We start from the raw sequence: 21,493 nt of genomic DNA, 5'->3' as shown, positions 1-21,493 counted from the left end.
CATATAGATAATGAGATTTACTTCTATGAAGTTTCTGGCTTCTTCAAAATTCCTTATATCATATAAATATTACAAAGCAAAAGTTCCAATTTATTATATAGTAAGTAACTTGTATCTTTTACGTAAGGTATAGTAATATCCATAATATTGAGGGTTTCACTTAGAAGGGTACTACTAACACTTTGACGGGTGTATTCAATTATATAGATTTGACTAAATTGATATAGTATTCATTTTAACACAGCATATGAAAAATTTCTACGAATATTATATTTTAACTTTACATTTCATTTGCTCATATACTATGTACAATTGTATATTTTTATCCTGTATTATCGTATATAATTATTCTAATTCGAAATGCTCACGTCTGCAAATTGATACATTTTTTAAAGAAATGACCGTGATGGTCGTATGAAGGTTTTTTGTTTTCAGTTCTGTAGATTTTTCCCTGATAACTGATCTCAATCCAAAGTATTACGAAAGAGTAGAAGCTGAACTTTGGTGCTGTTCATAAATATGTAACTATATGTATATTAAAATATTACAAATATCGAAAATATATAATTTCGTATGAAAAATTATGAAATATACTTATGTGTATTAATACTGAAACAAATGTATATTTTCCATAATTGTTAATAGTTATTTTGTTACTGACTTAATAGAATATATATCATTGTTAAATATGTAAAAATATAAATAAAATTTATTGATTTGTAAAATCTTATTTTATTTTGTCCAATATAGTCAATAATCATACTCTGCTATCAAGTATTGCACACAAAAATAGAACAACGCGATAGGACCCATTCTTCAATCATTTTTGTTTCCATACAGAATACGAAGGTGCACATTCAAGAAGATAAGAAAGAAAAGGACAAACAAAATCCAACAAGTATCAACATAGAAAAAAACATTTATCATTGTGAGAAATGAGGTATGGAAGACCGCTTGTTTGTGTCCTTATAGAACTTATATGAAAGATGAATGAGAGAATTAGTACGTTTCACATTGTAAAAGTATGGTGGGCTTCCAAATTACTGGTACTCGATATTGCAACCGGAAGTGTTTTATATATATATATATATATATATATACCACTTCTAATTTCAATGAGTGGAGACGCAATCTATTCTTGACATGCTGAATCCACTATATATATCCTTGCCAATTTTGCTCTATAGGGATTAATAGGGACAGAAAACCATTCCTCACTATTTCTTGCCATTTTGCTCCTAACAGAGTCGCTTTACAAGACGACCTATGCATAGCATAGTTTGGGAGCGTTAAGTCTGCATAGATGTGAATATTTTACTTTTTGTTAAAACGATTTTCAAATCTTAATGTATCATAGTTCAAGATATTTGTACCCATTTCATTAATTATAAACAATATACTGAATTAATACAATAACTTCTCTTTTATTTATTAAGTTATTTATTTCACGCTGAAAAATATTACTTTACATACTCAGAAACAATAATTCAACAAAACGCTAGGTTTAATGGCCATAGAAGTTAAATCATCGCCATTCAATAACAAACCTCCATCAACGTAAAAGAATACATTTAAAAACAAGTAATAACGATTCATCTTTTGAAGACTTAAATTTACAAGAAATGTTTTCTTAAACGCATTAAGTAGATTGGATGATATAAGGAAGTAACACTCAATTACCTTATGTAAAGAGAGCTTCGATTGAATTGCGATTGATACCAGACAACCACATGATTCTATTATTTAGAATAGTTTTTTCGATATTATATGAAAAAAAAAAAAAAAAAAAATAGTGTTCAAAAAGAAAACATATGTCTGCGAAATCCAAAACTGATCACTGAAGGCTTGTATTGAAGGTATTCCATGAATTCTATACGATAACGTGTACTTAGGTAAATATACACACACGATATTAGTAGATCTTTTTCATTTTTTCTGTTTTTTATACATCAAAATATACACCTCATTAACACAGTCTTCGGAATCGCTATTAACTTTTTAGCAGTACAATAAAAGAATTATATTCTCGCTAAAGCTCACAAGGATTTCCTCATGTTTTTACATTCTGTTTATGGTATTGTAAGCTAAAGTTGCAATCAAACAAGTTTTATCTTAGAATTTAGAAGAAATGAATGTTTTTTATTTCCTTTATTTTATTAAATGCTAAATATTCGTAAGAAAATTAGGATAATAAACAAACCTGACAAAAGCACAACTGTATCTATAATACCCTCCTTCAAACAAATAAAAGATAAATATCAGATCTTGAATTGTCATTATTTTCCAGAGCTATTACTGTTACTCGTTTATCTGTAAATGAGACAAAGTTCAGAACTAATTTCTTGTTTACAAGTGATGTCAGCCACATGACAGAATTGCCAGAGGTACTGGCGTCATCTGAGATTTCTTTTATATGAAGTTTTTCAAGAAAATGAAAAGGATATGCTGAACTGAATCAAATTTAATAAAAGCAACCGTGTTACAGGTGCGGATTCAGGAGACTCCATAGGGGTATACACTGGGCCACACCGGGCTTTTTTCAGTACTGGTGACTATGCCGTTGGAAAGAGGGGGAGAACGACCTTTCGATCCCTGGGTCCGCCTATAGTCATTTATACACTTTAAGTCGTTTTACACTGAATATGTAAAAATATTTAACACGGTATGAAATACTAAAACATGTAAATGGCTGCTAAGTTAACTGTTCCATGTGAAAGTAGAACTTAAATAATATTAAATAGTATTTAAAAAAGAAGTACTAATTTAACATGTCTATAGCAGTGGCGGAGTCAGAAAAACATCACGGAGCTAATAAACTGCCATGTCGAAGAACTGCATTGACCATGCGTCATAGACTGAAATGTTCGCCGCACGGCTGAACAGGCTTTCATGTGTTCTTGCGATTATGTCACATTATGTTTTTTATTTCAGTACACAAAGGTGAGCCGAATTTTGGGGTAGACAGATAACAAGCAAATCACATTCTTTTCAATTTTGTTTAGTCATTCCCGTTTGAAATATTGATGAAATTAACAGATAGAAAGAAGTACTAAATCCTCTCAGGTGTCATTATTTCTGATCTTCTGGACATGAGTTCGCTTCTTCTTAGTTTACGTAGTTCTCCAACTTATGATGATGATGAAGAAGAAATGAAATCTTTGTTTTACGTCTCACGATTGCTTTGAGGGCTAAAGGAGACAATGGAGTTAATGAACGAAATTTTAGGAAAAAAGAAGTGGGAGGAAACAGGAGAACCGAGAAAACTGATGCAATGGTGGTTGTCCATCATAAGGTCCACTTGACGCGAGCTGGCATCGAATCAGGGACCCCTCAAACCAGAGATGAGTGCTCTAGCACTGAGCCACCACGGTCCTTCATGATGATGAGTCAACACCGGAAAACATTAGTAATTCAATCGAGAGTAGAACTAGAGACCAAGCACTACGAAGTCGTGTGCACTAACAATTCGATTAAGCAGGAGCGCCCTGTTTATTCTTTAATAATTTCCATTTCACCCGCAAACGGTAATTTTGAAGTACATGCTGACGAGAAAGAGTTCTCTCCCGTAAAGAAATATAATACGATACGTAACCAATTTCTCGAAATCTTATGTGCAGGGTTAAAGGGAGATTCTGGGAAGTAATTTTTAGACATGATTGTGCGATACTTGTGATAAAATATAAGAAAAATGATATCGGGGATCACAAATAGAATACATTACATGTTAGCAGTATCAATTTTTGATATCACTATATTAAGAGAGGATAGGCTTGAGTGCGTTTATATGGTCTACACATTGTAGGCTTATACATATACTTTAAATAATAAGGTTTAATAAAATATACCAATTTTAATAACAGTTTTCGCACTTCTGTCTATCGCACACACAGCTCTTTTTATTGTTTCAACAAATGCAATAAGTCTTCTTTTTCTTTATTTTCTACGAGGTTTTAACACTTTATAGTAGTTATTCTAATATCCTGTACGTGACGATTTTTTTTTCTTTGTAGTTTATATTTTCCGCTTCAAACCTCTTTTTAACAATATTATGATATAACAAACCAAGAAATGAACTGTGTGTAATGACTTTTAGTGCTTCTATGTTCTTGCCATCCTGTAAAATAATGCACAAAACCACTCAGATCTCCCTTCCCCATAACTCCTTAAACCAATAATACCATATAAACACAACAATTGTGACTTTACAAAACAAATGCAGTGCTTCGTCAGATAGGTAGGAAGTGAAAGTGTTACTGCTGCGAAAATAATAGAAAGTAATAGTAGTAAAATACCAATTATTAAAATTGAAAAAAAAAAAAAAAAATCAACATGAATTTTATTCACTCCCTATATATGCAATATGAATTATATCAATAAAAATTAAGTAATTTCTACTTTACTCACGCATACTTATTCTTGTATTCTTTCTCAAATATAATATAATTTACTTTTTAATTACCTACGTTTTTGACTAGATATTGCAGGCTGTCAACTTACTTATATATTTATAAATATATTTTATTTAGTCTCAGTTTTTGCAATGCACATTGCATTAAGCGTACTGTAAAAGTTTATATGACATATCACTTGATACCAACTTATGTCTACAGCACAATATTACAAGTCTGCACCAAACATACATTTGAACTTGTTATTATAAAAGATATGACTGTTACAAAATATCATGTACAATTGCAAATTGAGATTGCTATATATTGCTTGAGAGCAACTTGAAAATGAAAATACAATCATAAAGTTAAAACTTCTTGAAACTAACATTCTTTAGCTATTATTTTAAAATTAACACCTGGTGATATTTTATTTTCTTTCTGCAAATATTTTTACATGAAAACTAAATTTCTATTTGGTCTTAATTCGAATCAATATCCTACAAACACTTCAATGCTACTAGAAAATACAAATATGTTCCGCACAACTATACATATATCAACTAACAGATGATTCTATACATATATTTATTCTCTTTATATATATATAAAATTTACTTTCTGTATACATATCACAGAGACAGTATGTTTCTAACTACATAGTGAACTTTGGTATAAAAACCATTATAAGACAATGTATGAAATCTGTTATAATTTCATAAAATAAACCAGAACTATAACTGCCTTTCTTTGGGCAGATAGTTCTAGGTCACCATCACAATACAAGTTCTAATTAAAGCAACATTAATGGCTCCTTGATGATACTTTCGAGTTTGCATATGGGACGTGATAATCTTTAATTATCCAAGTACTGTCAATAATTTCACCATCCTGTGAGGAAAAATAAATGGAGAATTAATACAAATATATTAACTGTAATGAAACAAATCTTATTTAGGTAGTTTTCGTTCTATAATCTTCCAATGTCTATATTATTACTCTTGTTAATACTGTACATAAAGCATTAACGTAAATATCTTCTTAAAGCTGTACACCTAAAATTCAACCACCTAAACTGCAGAAATAAAGTAACTGTGTGGTTGCGTATTATTTATGGAACTTAACAGCAAAACGATAATCATACCTGTTGTGCTGCATCATTGATATATGGTCGCTTACTCTGAGGGAAGAATGCAGACTAAAGTGTTTGAGAAAAAAAAGAAAAGAAAAGAAAAAAAAAAAACCTGCCAAAAGAAAAGAGAATGGGGAATGGCGGAAACTTCATACCGAGGAACAGCATACTTTATACCGTTTACCAAACACTATTAGGGTCACTAAGTCTAGGAAGCTCAAGTGGGCAGATCATGTAGCCAGAATAGAAGAAAGTAGAAACGCTTTCAAAATTTTAACTGGAAATCCAATCAGAAAACGTCTATTAGGAAAACTTAAACGCAGATGCGAGGATCCAGTTGGCTCAGGACCGAAGTCAATGGAGAGTTTTTGTGAACGAGACATTTACCTCCGGGTTCCGTAGGCCATACGGTTAATTACTTTTTAACAAAATCATATTTTTATAATTTTAAAACTCTAAAAAGAAATCAATTTTCTGAAGTTGTTGGAAAGCAGTGTAGCTTCATAAATTATTTCCATGATCTTATCAACACTGGTATTGTTAGTTTTCACATGTTCTTTTAAAGATTGGTAACATCTGTTAATATTTTAACAGCGTTTTCAAAATAATGAGATTTTTCAGATTTACATCCATAACTACATAGTGTGTATAGTCTATGTATACATCCTATGATCCTACAATTTACATTAGCTGTCAAATATAATCTCCATAAATTCTTTATTCAAGATCTGACTATTTTCTCAATGTTTATAATGTTTCTATTCTCTCCATATCCTCCCTTTAGGATGAATGTTAAGATGATGTAATGTTTTGTGAGTATATTTTATGAGATTTTTTCTTCTTACTTAGGTTTGACTTGGAATGCAATATTACGTTTTAGAATTTCATAAGATGCCTGATTAAACAGAATACAAGTGTCCTACATATTTGTTTTGTACTGCTACTATGTTTGTAATATTTTTTTATTATTTTACAGAAGCTTGTCTAAGTTCGCCTCATGTGAAACTTATTTACTAAAATAATTTATTCTCTATTCTGTTCCAATATTTATGTTGAAGTTTTATTATGCTTCTTGCTATAAACCAACAGGTAAGTGTTAGAGTAGATGAGGAAATGACAGAGGAGTGTGCAATTGGAAGGGCGGTTCGACAGGAATGCTTTCTCGACATTATTTAATATCTATATAGAGGAGATAGTGAAAAAGAGTCTACGTAGTGAAGACGGCATTTCAGTAGGAAGTAGAATGTGGTATACGGTTTGCAAATGATATGGCGCTTGTTGCGGAATTTGAAAAGAAAACCAATAAGATGTTAGAAAACTTGAGGAAGAGCTGTGAAGAATATGGAATGAAAATAAATGGTAGAAAGACGAAAGCCATGGTGATAAGAACGAAGGGGTCGGTGTCAAATATAGAAGTAGAAGTAGTAGCAAACTAATTTTCGATACCTGGGTAATATTATTAGTGATGATATGAAGTGCAAACGTGAAACAAAAGCAAGAATAGGGATGGCACAAGAAGCCTTAAGGAAAATGAAAAGCCTATTTTATTGGACCTGTAAGAAGAAAGAAAAAAATCCTTCTATTTTACTAATGTTGTTCTATCTCACTCTTCAAATCGTTTCGGATCTGATCACTTTACATCTATATGAAAACTATAAACCTAATCAAGATTCTTTATCACCCCACTCTAACGAGTCTGCCAATTTTACCTTACAACAAAAGAAATAAATTCCTTAAGAAATAAATCGTCCGCTCGCTGTTGTCTAGGTAACAGGTTCAAAATACGATTGAGTTAAAAATAACCACTCAAAGGATTTATGATGGATAACTAGATTTATTAACTTAATATTTTTCTAAGTAGGGTAAGGTGAGTGACTAGAATTTTGAGGTTCAAAGGACGTTACTTCGCCCTTGAAAGAAAATCTTTAATATTTTGCTCGGCTTCCCAAAAACTCATCATGAGAGTTCAAGGAGCACAGACTAATTGAAATATCACTAATCATAAACAATGAAAGACTTCTCTAACATTTCTTTGGGAACTGCGGTAATATGGAAAACTAGTACTCTCTCTACTCTAGGTCCATATTTCTTGCTTTCAAAGACTGTTTAACTTCACTACAGTAACAGTCTGGCCTACACCTAGTTTGGACTCTCAACATTCTGAGAAATCCAGAAAAGGAAACTAACTAAAATCTTAAAGGATCGGTAAACTTAGGAATTAGGAGTAGCAGCCGTCACTCATGGCCCAGCTATATTATTACGTCTTCCATTCAAGACTCTAGGTTAAAAGGTAAACACACACTCTAATACTTTCAAACACGAAAGTCGCAGTGGGAAAAAACAAAAAACACAGCCAAGCCTCATTATTGCCTGACTGTACGTGAAATGAACCCAAAACGCAACCTGGATTCAATTTTAATGGGGAAAAAACCTCCAGCACCTGGAGATTTTCAAAAAAACCTAAGTGCCCTGGGTTCACTCTCTCCCTAGGGTCACCCCAAGAGCAAATTACTTTTCACTCCTTCTAACCATTAACTAGAGCCCATTTAAGTCATTACACTGACGTAGAGCTCAAAAATCCTACTTTATTCTTTAATTCCTATTCCTAACTCTGGAATTCACCTAAGTCACGGCCAGAGACCACTTTCCCTAGCGGGACAGGAAGTCACGGACTAACATATCCACTGGTCATCCAGTAACTAATCTAAAGGACAAACCCCCAGGAAAAAGCTTACTTGCTGATTCCCTTTGGACTGAACAGCCACCAGCATAGATCTCTACTCTACAGGCCTCCCTAGCTGAAACAGCAACAACCATTAAATATCCGCTTTTTTATGTTTTGCCGAGGACAGAAAAAATGAAGAAAAAATTTAAGTATTCAACGGTTCTAGAAACTTCTACAGCAGTGGAAAATTATTGGAAAAGCAAGCAAGAAAAGAGAAATCTTCAAAAAAACTAGCCTCTCTACCAGATCTATAATCAAGTGGGAGCGAAAGTAATACTCGATCTAACTAACTGAATCTTAATCTTAAAAGAAAATTTGGCATATATAAATGATGGGGATAATGCACTAATTGATATTTACATATATTTACATATTATAAACACAGTAAGATTATATATATTACGCTATACTTATTAAATAAATAGTACTAGATAAATGCGTTAGAATAATACCTGTCAGGCCTGACTTACTAATTAATATTCACAACTTAAATTATATATATAGATTTAATATTAAAATATATAACATGAATGATCAAGCAAGGTAACGAAGTGCTCCTTGCAGACCCTGAATACAGAGCTGAAAAAAAGACTCATAAAATGCTTCGCATGGAGCATTGTACTGTATGGGCCAGAAACATGAACATTACGCAAAAAGATTAAAAACGACTGGAACTTTTCGAAATGCGGGTGGGAAGAAAAATGAAGAGAATTTGATGAGTCGAGCGGAAAACGAATGAGGGGGTATCAGAAATGGACGGGAAGAAAAGAATAATTCTAGATATTACTGAGAAGAGGAAGAGAAACTGGTTGGGATATTGGCTAAGAAGAAACTGTATCATGAGGAACGTGCCAGAAAAAAGAGGGAAGGGCGACGGAGGCTACAACTTAATGGAAGATAACGAAACAGAAAAAAAAAAAAAAAATCGTACGTGAGAACAAAGAGGTTAGCTGAAGATCGTGGAGCATGGAAGCTTCTCAGTTGCGGAAAGTCATCTGCCAATAATGGCAAAATACCTATAATGTTAATGATTGCTGAATGCATGCGTCGTCTCTCAGTGAAAATGGATTAACCGTTTTTGCCTTCAATATTTATTTGCAGAAGCGATATTCTTGTCTATTATTTCTTCTCCTCATTCACAATCTTTTCCTTAGTAATCAAAAAATAGATGAGTGTAAATGACGATCTGCGATTACCATAAATTTAGATGGGAGGTGCTGGAGATGAGCATAGGGTGCTGAAATGATACTTTGCATACTCTTATTAATAATAAAATTTTGTTGTGACCTTCAACACTAAAATCTTATGTAAACCACATCTCAAATCGAAATCATGACTACAAAATAGCCCTTTGGTAATTCTAATCTAAGATAAGCAATGTATCGCCATTTTAGAACTAATATTCAAACTAATTTTCAATTCTCTGAAAATTTTGTCAATTTCTTACCTTATCATCTGACACCTGTTCCGTATACAAATGGGTATCGTTAAACACTTGAAGACGTGTATAACCATAATCCGTGCTTCGGAAAGCCGACCAATCAGGTAAGTACGGCAGAAATCTCTGACGTCCTTCCCAACAACCCTGCAATATACATCGGAAACGGTCTCAGTAACGCCTTAAAATAAATAAATACATACATCTGTATTTTTTAAAAGTACAATCAAAATAACAGATAATATTATTATAGGCTAAATAATATTTTTATAGGCTAAAGTAGATTATATATAGTAATCTCTGTCTTTTTTAATTAAACCTTACAAAACTATATTTTTAATTAAAACTTACTGCTGAGCCTGTAACGATATGAACTGGAGCTCTGGGATTTCTGTAAGGTTCTTCTAAACTTCCATTATAAACCGTGTAGTTATAAACGGGCCACAGCCGTTCATATGAATGTTCATGAGCCCATATTGCCAGATCGACACCGTACTTATAGAACAAATCTTCGAGACCAAACCTGAAAAAAAACAGACTCAAACGTAAGTATCTTGTAAGCCAAAGAATGGATTGTTTCAGAGATTTTATTATACAAGTAGAGCAAAATGACCGGTAGTTTGTTAGTGTTTCAATGTTTTACATGATCTCCCAAAACGATTCACAGAGGGTCAAAAAGTACTACGACTACTATTACTGTATCTAATTTTTCTAATACTGCCACTTACAAGAATCACATTCCAATAGGCTACTCGAGTGTTCACAACGAATTTTTCAGTATTCTGATTCCCTATTCTTGAAATAACTAATCTATTACTTCTTAAAATTACGACGTAGAGTAATGTGATACAGACAAACGTTGAGTATTGGATATACCCAGTGATGCAGCCAGGAATCAGAATACTGAAAAGGTATTTGAAATAAATTTAACAACATATTAGATAAAAATGAATTGACCTCAATTGTCTTATTTTAAAAAGTACATTGTTCACACCGTGGAAAGAGGGAGTTTGGAAGTTACCTCTGTCATCTGAAGATTCATAACGGTATTAAGAAGGGGGGAAAGACTTTATCTCTGGTAGCTGATTTGGAAAATCAAAGATAGCACTGAAAAGTAATACCGGATGGTAGTAACCAATTTGCTTATGCGAACGACGCAGACTTGACAGACAATGATACACAATCAATGTAGGAAAAGAAAGTATTTTTTTTATTAGTGTTAAAAATAAATCTGTTTAGAAATGAATGTAGATAACAGTAAATAAAAATGTGGCGAGTATAAACTGTATTTAAAAACAAATAAAAGTAATCAATATTAATGTAGAAGTGAGTAAATTTAAATATTTAAACTGTGTAATGTAGCAAGAACTGACCAAATTAAAGAGAAAACTAAAGGTAGACAATGGCGGGAAATGAGTGCTACTATCATGTACAAAGATTTATTACCGTAAATATAATGGAATGTAGAATTTCAGTTTTACGTTCTACGGTTATGCCGTGCAGGCTAAGGTGACGATGATAAGAAATGAATTAAATAGTGGTATGAAGAATGTGAGAGGAAACGGAAGAATCTAGAACAACCCATGCCACGGTGTTTGTCCATCACAAAGCCCGCTTGGCGCGAGCTGAGATCGAATCAGGGACCCCCACACACCAGAGGTGAACGCTCTACCACTGAGCCACTGTGATCCCATGACTGCAACTATAATCGAATATAGGAAAAGTATAGTAAAGTTTGTTGTACTCTATTGATGCAAAAATTTATCGCTAATGCACAAATGGAAACTCAGGTCGAAAATAGTTTGAAGGAAAACAGAAGAACAGATGAGTATATGGGGAAAATTACACAATAAGGAACCCCACAACATGTACTAATCGCGAAATACAAATAATTAGACAAAAAAGTTTAAAATGAGCAAATCATTTGAGGCATACGAAAAGTATGGACGGAATCCATGGAAACTTAGGAGACCCACCGTCCAGAAAGGTTTCCCTAAATTGTTCCTGCCTCGATAATAACACCTGACGTAATCAATTAAAGTAACGGTTTGTATCCCTCTATACTTTACTTGAATCTCCCATAAAAATTGCTGCTACTACGTGCTTGAGTTTGTTGGGAAGCCTTTGGGAAAAAGTCTTTAGCTAACCAAGATGGAAGTATAATATAATGATAAATCTTTTAAAGCTGGGTAACAACGATTCTGATTACAATAGATGGTAAAATGGTACAATGCATTGGTTCCCATGGAAGACTTTTATTTCTGTAGTGATAAACCTACGTTTTGGGAATGTGGGAAGCCACGGGGTTAAGCAGTTACTACTCTACTACTCACACACTTCGGGGTACGAAATTTAGTCTCTGAGTCTCAGGTACCTGTGAAAACCATTTAGGACTATACTATAACAGGAATTTTAATCTCATTAATGTAGAGATCAATTAATTAATAAATTATATTTACGATATTAGCTCGAATACAGTATTATGAACCCAAGTTTTTTTTTAGATGATTTTAATGAAAAAACAAAAATACCAAGCATAAAGTATTACACACATTTCGAAAATATTATAATGGAAAACCTACCAATTTAATTACAAAATAAATAAATAAATAAATAAATGTCAGTCAAAATCGTATTGAATACGGAAAGTATAGTCCAATCGATTTGAATATCGTGTGGAAGCGTGGTAAAAACAGATAATTTCTGATCAAATTGAACCACAACATGACCTAGAAAATATAGGGTACATGTTCATAGGAAAAGTGACTTATTTTGTACCTCAGTGTTTATTACTTTAAAGTAATTAAAGTAATTGAATATTTCTTTCCTTTCTGAGAACATCTTCACCATCTTTACGGTATTCCTGTATCACCGGATCCTTACTTTTACATCTATTATAATTTTTGTTTTCTTTTAAAGAACACTTAGTGCAGAATATTCCGTGACCTAATTTCGGTTCTTGATTACCCTTAATGCTTTCCTCTGTATTACAGTCACTTCAATGTTTTTATGAAAACACTATTTACATTAATAATTTATGCAGAATTCCATAATATATTTAATTTATCTCCCACTACAATCACATAGAGCAATAAATTAAATATATATTGTAGAATTCCGTATAAATTATTAATGTGAATAGAGTTTTCGTAAAAACATTGAAGTGATTGTCATACAGAAGAAAGTATTAAGGGTAGTCAAAAACCGAAATTGTCACGGAATACACTGCACTAGGTGTTCTTCAAAACAAAACAAAAATTACAATAGGAGATGTAAAAGTCAAGATCCGGTGATAGTAATAAAAATGGTGCTGATGACATTCCCAGAGAGAAAAGAAATGATCAATTAAAATAATAAACACTGAAGCACAAGGTAAGTCACTATTAATAACATGACCTATTTACTATGATATATATGTCTGACCTTGATGAGTCACTCAAGGCATTGCACAGTTGCGGGAAAGTAATAAAAATGGTACAGTTCTGCATAACTTTTTTTTTTTTTTTTTAAGTGTACAATGCTAGGGTGCGATTAATATACGAATATTTTTTTTTAATACCAAAGGTATCGCATTTTATTTGTGTCAACATGGTTCTTTTAGAGAACTGACATTCTTTTAAAGACATACATATCCCACAGTACAAATAGAATTCTGCTAAAATAATAGCTTATATGATGATACTCATTGAATTGTAAGAAATTAAACTTAGTACTGTAATATTTGGTAAAACAAACGGTGCACGGGTGTTTTGTCCTTCACCTTTTATTATGGAAACTATAAAAGTATTTGGTATGGTTTATAACACCATAGATCACAAATAAGTGATTTCTATACGTCTTTAAGAATTCCTCGAGGTTAAGTGCAATGAAATCTCCTGCTCGTTGCAACATGGAGATTGAAGTTGACGATTAAGAATGACCTGCCCGTAGCAGCTGGGTCAAGGATTTCTTCTGCCCATTGCAACATAAAGTAAAAGTGAGGATACCTCTTGCCTGTTACACCACAGAGGTAAGGTTAAGAGTCTCCTGTCCGTTGCAACACGGAGAAAGTGTTAGAAGAGTCTCTCCCGACCGTTGCAGCTTGGACAGAAAGGAGTAAGTATCTCTTGCCCGTTGCAACTAGAGATATTAGGTGAGAAGACACCAGTTGAAAACTGATGTCTCCTGCTTTGGAACGTCCTGATGTCTTCTACGCTTATATAATCAATCTTCAGCGTTGCTGAATGGGCTCCTCTTCGTGTTCCGTCAGCAATATTGTTGAAGCACGTGGCTTTGTTTATCAATATGAGATACGTGGTGTTCATTGCCAATACGAGGGGATATTGTAGTATTATTTATTAAACTATACATAGGGATACGATAGAATAGGATCAATGAAAAAATACCGTAAATAAGGTTAACTTTTTTTTTCTTTCTTTCAGAAAACAGTGCCTGTTTACTTGGAATAACTCCGACAGCCAAACGCAGCAAGATGTGTTTTCGCTAAGTAACTGCGTTCAGCAAAACAGATGAGAATTTCACCCATGGTTTTGTTAGGGAGTTATTCCGAATTATTTCATTAGGATGCACATTGCAACTTTAACTAATAACTAAGACAATAATTTCAACCTAAATTTGCTAAATATATATGACACCGACCCTCCGGCACGCTCGATGTACTCCGATGTAGTGACGGAATCACAGAGGTGGAACCAATCCCGAAGGATAAGGCAACACCACTCGTAGCTAGAGTCCTGTACAGAAACAACATCGGCGAATGTTTGATATTGCAAATATTCTTTCATATTGTTGAACACAGCATAATGGAGACTATTAAATCCGGCAAAAATGGAGTGTGTATCCCATTGGCCGTAGTGTAGCTGTCATGATCATCCACCTCTGTTTCCTTCGCGGTTGAATTCTGAGGCACGGAATTGTGAGAAATTCACCGATTACGACGTCAGATATTTTCTGGATCATTACCCGTCGTAAGATATTAGTAAGCTACCTTTGCAACACTCTCCTTACGATCTCTGAACATTTACAGCAACCGGAAATTTAAAGCTGCTTTTCAACATACTGCTTGTAATATAAGAGTATGTGGCCTGTATATCCACTTGTCGTGTTACTCAAAGCGAAGATTCCTAACTCCTTGCACTTTCCCTTCAGAGTCACGTTTATTGCGAGATATTTTTCTTTTCGGCACACAAAATAAGATACGGGATCCAATATCCATCAATTTCGAACGCCCCAAGGGTGATGCACACGTACTGACCGACTACTGAGTTATGGCTATTCCTCCGATTAGTGAATTCAACCTTGTTGCACATAAGTTTCATGATTATGCAGTACACGTTCTGGTAGTTTATGAACTATTTAGTACTACTACTAGTAGTGCTATTAGTGAGGATTTGAATGATCAGTGGCCAAGGCTACATAGTGGAGTCCCGAAGGGCTGTGCTCGATCGTACAATGGCTGCAATAGTGGAGTATTCGAGAGCAGTTACAGTAAAGCTATGTATCCAATAAAAATGTGGCCAACCCAAAGACATATCCCCTATGATCACGCATCATACACAACACATACGATCTATTCCAGCAAATGCCCCACCCAGAGTCATTCGTTCCTAACCTGGATTGAGTAACGTAGACGATTTTCTTGGTGCAACGAACATGTGAATTGAATAATAGAAGAGTGGAAAGCTACGACATACTGAAGCCCTCGTGCATGGTGTCAACAGCCGGGGTGGTGGTGACGGCGGATCTATGATGTGGAGCATGTTTATGTGGCAACAACTAGGTCTTCTGGTAGTTATAGACGAACGTATGATTTATCTGGTCCTGGTAGACTAGGTATATTCCACAATGTTGCATTTTTTCCATTGTGATCTTCCAAGACGATAACGATCCTAGGCATCGCACACGTCCTTTGCAGCAATGGTTCCCGGAACACGATAAGAATGTCAAAAATCTATAGCCTCTAAAACTCGTAGGATGTCAACCTTTTTGAGTACCTGTAAGTGTAAGGCGCGTGTACCTTTATCGGTGCATGTGTTCCAGGTTCGATTCCGGTTAAAAAAAATCAAAGGCCGCATTATACTTGCAATTCGGTTGTCCACACCAATCGACGACATCTCATAACATTCTTGCCAAATTCTCTTTAAAAACCAGTATGTGAGTTATTCACACAGAATGATAGTTATATTTTATGGTAAGTTCAGAATATCCTATGTTATTAATATTCCTAACAAGAATCAAGAATTAAACGGAAACGTTACCAATGAAGAAATGGTACACCAATTCGAACTCTTGTCTCATGATTTCTGCAATCATCGTGATGTAAATCACTGCAGTACATTGGTCGATGGCCGTATGTTATAATCCATGGTCTGAAGGCCCTGTTCTCAGGTTTGTTGGCTTCCTACAAAAATAATTGGCAGTGTATTAGTTCCAATATAATATACTCTTTTTCACATGATTTATATGTTTCAATATTGGTACTACACGAACTTAATAATTTTGTTGGAACAAGTAAGGTATTTCTTTTTCTGACTTAAGTGTTCAATCTTGTAATTGTTTCTAATAATTTCGGCTACTTGCAATATACTTTTTACGAAGAGTTAGGAATTAAAAAATAATGTAACAAAAGTACTAAGGAAGGCTTTTACCTTTATGTTAAGAAAGAAAAAAAATGAAGTTTACACTAGTAATTAATGTTTCATTTCCGCTGCAATTTTTGAAATTCAATTATTTATCACTGTTATAAAATCAAAGAATAAAAAATATGACACAAACTATAAACTTTGACGTATTTTACCACGAAAAATTTCCTTGGTTCACTAATTTTCAATGGGTGTATCAACTTCAATACAGGTTTTGGTAGCATTAATATATAAAGAGCAAAAAATTTATATAATTTACAACAGGGAACGCTGTACTCTAATGCTAACAGGTGAACTTATTCAACGATTAGAGTCAAAAATAATCTCTTCAGATGTAATCCCTTTTTGAACACTGAAATACGGAATTATATTTTAAAAGATACATTTCGATTCAATTTAGAATATAGCATGATTAATACTGCTAAAGAGTATCTAAAGCTACGAGGAAAAAAAAAAAAAATTACTTGCAGGTAAAATCAGCAAGACGACTTCAAGAATCTGGAGTGAGATACTATGAACAAGTAAGTAATACAAATAATAACAGACATACACATTTTTAAAAATTGAAATGTGCCATTTTTACAAACGTTAGCTTATTTTTGTCTAATCATATTGACTTACCTCCAAATCCTTTTGTAACCATTCATACTGTGTTACGAGCTCCTTTAATCCGTACTCTAGAAAGTAGTAGAACTCTGTCGAAATTGCAACAAAATGAATTGGCCCCATATTAAAGCTGTACATCATACTGTCGTAAGGACCTGGCATAGAAAATCTTGCCTTATAGTTGCTGAAGTTGCTACAAATATAAATAAAAATGAAATGAAAATTGGCTCGCGTAGCGTGCGCGCGATTGCTTTTATTCTTTCTACTAAGTGACTATTTCAAATGGAATTATATTTCTTTATATATATCACTATACCACGTTTCAACCCTTACAGTTTTTCAATAGGTTTCTGGTACGCTTCGCACCTTAGTGATGCAATAACTGTATCTTGCCTACATATATTTTAAAAATGAAACTACCTAGGTACTTTTTATACTTATGTTAGTTACATTCATGATACCATGGCAGAGAAACGATATATATTCATTATATCAAAATTATACATCCGACCTTTGAAGTAACCTTGTGATGTCCAATACAGATACAATAAATCGCTGACTTACTTGAAGCATATGCAAAGGAGTTTCAGGTAACACAAGGTATAAATAAATATTTCAGTGATAATATAAGATTTATGGAACTATAATACTTCAAGTATTTGCTTGATGTACAAATCTTTTTTATCTTAAGTGCTATAATATAAATTAGTTTGTAACTGTTGTGTACAAAAATTGAATGACGAATGGCATAATACAAAAGCAATCAATCATAATTTCATCACAAGAACCTGACCCTTTGAATAATCACTTGAGAATATGACACAGACATAAAAAAGTTAACTAAACTCTTTAAAAAGTCTTACATAAGAAGTCACAGAAAGAAATAAAACACCAATGCACTTATTTGTAGATCCTATTAAAGAATAAGTCAGCACTACTTTAAAAAAGCCTGAAAAATTTATCTAAAGGCATTAACCATTGTATCTTTGCTGCAAAAGAAGAAAAACACACCACTATACACTTTGTTAATTAGTATTCTTTAATGGACGTTTTTTTTAGTTGGAATGTCCATTAAGTTCTCACAGAAAGAAGACTCTTCAGTTACGCAAACTTGTCATCTCATAGGGTCAACCAACACTTACTCCTTGTCCTATAACTAAATACAAATATTTATATTGAACTAGAAATAAAAATGTACCCTTGGTTTTAAGAAATACATTCTAATTTAATGCAACAATCTATACAAAGAAGTCGTTGCTGTTGTTGTTTGTTTAAGTTTAGCATCCCTTTTCACCACGGAGGCTGTATGGAAACGTGGACCTACAGTTTAAGGTGGAATCAGAACTGTCGAAAGGTGTTTTATGCTCTCCCACTAAAAATCAAGTGTAGAACCCTAACCACTAAAAACGAGTGCACTAGGCACCAGCCCAGAAATGAGGGCTAAAGAAGTTGCAGTACGCAATGAAAATCGGCCGGAAGTAATATATATTATGTATTACACTCTAGTCGGAAATGTTAGTGTAAAATAGATTAACATTTTTTTTTTCAATTATATTTTTGCTGAAAATCATTTCGTTAAATTTTTACACATGTATGGAGCCGACCACACTGCCAAGACGAATACTGTATTGTGGATTAAAATAGTATGATAAATTTACAAAAATGAAACACGAATGGAATAACATTTTTAAATAATCACATACTTGACACAAAATAACTTGGCTTTGAAATCGCTTGACACGTACAGGATGCACCAGGGTCTTTTAAAAGCCATCGTCTGAACTCATTCTTCTACATACATTTTCGTTTATTATATAGTGGAGCTCATTTTAAAAGTAATTTACTTGTTAAGTCTAATGCTGAGTAGATAGCTAAGGAAAACACGCTAGAAACTGGGTACTAAAACATGTGCTCACAGTAAACTTTTTTTTTTTTTTTTTTTTTTTGTAACTACGAGATGCTAAAGAAGAGTGATCAATAAGCTACGAAAATAGTCTACACGTGAAAATTAATATTGAAAAAAAATTAGTACACAATAACAAATAAACGAGATTCGAAAAATATACTGGGATAAACGCATGACTAACAATAGGGTCTTAGTTTAGAAGTCATTTGTCTACGTACTGAATACATTAGAAGCAGACTGTAGTTTAATTGCGTATTCATATTTACACATATCTTAACATCAACTAGAAATAAGTAGTGGACTTCATCTCTCCATTGAACGAGAAATCAGGTGCGAAATCAAACGGCAAACTACAAGACTTATATCCAAAGTGTCTAAAATTAAAAAAAAGTGCAGTACGATACTGCAAAATAAAACACCTTTTACTACCCGAATCTGTAGAATGTTACATTTTACCTCTCCACCAACACACATGCAAATAAAATACACTGACAAAAAATAAGAACTTTATACATATATAAACATATGTACAAAAATTAGCTTCCCTGTGTATAATAACTTAAAGAGCTCATAAGCACCCTGCACATTATTAGATGATTCTGAAACTAAGTACGTTTATTGAGTGTATTATGCATTAATTTTGATCCATGCATTAATTTTGATGTCTACTAATCTTTATTATTATTTTTTCCTTTCTTCTTTTCTAACTATTTGTACAAACAATATAGTCATTTTTATTACCCTTTAAAACTTTAACACGAAAACTTCCGCAAATGAACATGATTTTTCTTTCATTGTAAGCTCTATTGAATATCGTCAAAACTTTTTAAAAAATACTTTTCTGTGAAGCACCATTTTTACAGCTTACTGACTCCTCCTTCACTAATTTCAAAATATAAATATACCTTATTACACTGTGACCATAATTTTTTTAGCACCGATTTTTTATTAAGTTGTGCTTTAACCCTAACTCATCAATAGATACAACAAATAAACTTTTATAAACGTGAGTTCTATTTAAAATAAAATGTGTATAGAAAAATGGAATGGACCGTGTACACTGTCAGATGATTCTGAAACGAATTCTGTTAGATATACGTTACTTAAATAATGTTATTCCATCAATGCTTTGTTTTTAATGTCGAAGGAATTAGATGGAATTTACTGCTGCAAAAGAAAGTCGGCACCGGGTGATATGGTAAGCAACAGACTATTACACCAGTCTCATTTTACAAAATTGAACATTTAACACTTTTGTCAGAAGGTGCTGCCAAGTGGAACTTTAGTAAACTTGGAAGATGAGATTAGTACCTTGCCCAGAATATGACTGTGCTGTAATGGGTATATACCTATCTGTTACAGATATAAATACGCGAAAATGAGGATAGAATTTCGGAAATGGGAAAGCATTAGTGGCCATTACTACCAGCGTTCTGACTCTTTCGTAAGAGCCAGTAAGCTGTACGAGACGTGCAGCACGGTATAACGAATTACATGGCAATCAAGTCTTGACATTACAAATCCGTGCTCTTTGTAATTGAGAATTTTTCAACCTACTAATAAAAGAGAAAAAGTCATTTAACATGATAACGAAAATAGGCTTCTAATAAACTATATGCGAAAAAAGAAAATCTGTAAATCTGGCCATTTCCCAGCCAAAATAGATGCACGTAGTGTAAGACGTTCCAAAATATTAAACAAACTAAAGCATTCTCAAGAAAATTGGTGGTAGGTTTGACTTTTCTGATATTGATGTTGAGAAATTAGAATACACGGTTTTCACAGTCCATTTAATTCCATAGTTTCAACGAATTTACATGGTTGTAAATGTAGTAAATCATGAATGTTTACATTTGGTTTCATCTTTACAATAAACCATGATATATATATGTACATTAGTTTTGAAATTTGCTTTGTTTTTTTTAACAACGCAAACATGTCAGAAGTCATTCAATTCACAGGAAACATTGGATAATGTCTCGAGAAATGTGTGTTCAAATTTAATGCGTATATCGCAGTGACATCCGATAACAATAAGAAAAATCCACCGATTTATCGTATATAACACTAAAAAGTTGAAGATAGTGAATTTACTCAGAATTTCCTATAGCATAGTTGTACTGATATATCATAATATACATATAAAAGTTTTGTCTGAAATGTTCCTCATAGAATTTGTTTTCGTAACATTGCAACTGTCATTTCTCTGTAAAAATGAGTTTCTTAAAAAAAAATTCTATTGTAGGTTTTATAGATATAATAAAGACATATTATTACTATTATTTCGTAGGTCTGATTTTCAAATGCAACTCCTCTTCTGATTTCCTATTTAGGGATGGGACAACGAAATATCTCTTGATTTCGACCATTCATATCATTAATTGCAGAAATGAAGGCATCTTTGGAGTGATACTGTACAACATTGCTTAGTAGGAACATAACACTATTGCAGAAAAATGTATGGTACATTTTTCTTAAACGTAATGCAGTCACCAACCTCCATTATACCGCAACACTTAACAAGGTACAAAGTTTTCTAAAGCTGCTGCTGCTCAATTTTTTGGTCACCAATAAAAAAATATATCCATCGAAGAACTTACATTATTACTGTACATTTTTCATGCTGCACAGTGACACTTCACCCTCTAAAATCTAGA

General features: G+C 33.1%; 1 protein-coding gene across 4 annotated transcripts in view; it reads right to left on the bottom strand.

Moving 5' to 3' along the window:
• Positions 1 to 1,473: 1,473 nt before the first annotated feature.
• LOC145695069 (acid phosphatase type 7-like) overlaps positions 1,474 to 21,493 on the bottom strand; it is a 38,709-nt gene continuing 18,689 nt past the window's right edge. For all 4 annotated transcript variants that reach the window (XM_081771912.1, XM_081771911.1, XM_081771913.1 and 1 more), the window contains exons 6-10: positions 16,946 to 17,123; positions 15,941 to 16,083; positions 10,035 to 10,206; positions 9,693 to 9,830; positions 1,474 to 5,279 (exon numbers count right to left, since the gene is read on the bottom strand). In XM_081771912.1, coding sequence (XP_081628038.1) covers positions 5,193 to 5,279; positions 9,693 to 9,830; positions 10,035 to 10,206; positions 15,941 to 16,083; positions 16,946 to 17,123 — 718 coding nt within the window. In that variant the 3' untranslated portion in view covers positions 1,474 to 5,192. The remainder of the gene's footprint in view (positions 5,280 to 9,692; positions 9,831 to 10,034; positions 10,207 to 15,940; positions 16,084 to 16,945; positions 17,124 to 21,493) is intronic.

This window comes from Thermobia domestica, chromosome 9, assembly GCF_964235325.1.
Source record: "Thermobia domestica chromosome 9, izTheDome1.hap1.1, whole genome shotgun sequence".
NCBI lineage: Eukaryota > Metazoa > Arthropoda > Insecta > Zygentoma > Lepismatidae > Thermobia > Thermobia domestica.
This window is presented reverse-complemented; position numbering and strand designations above follow the sequence as displayed.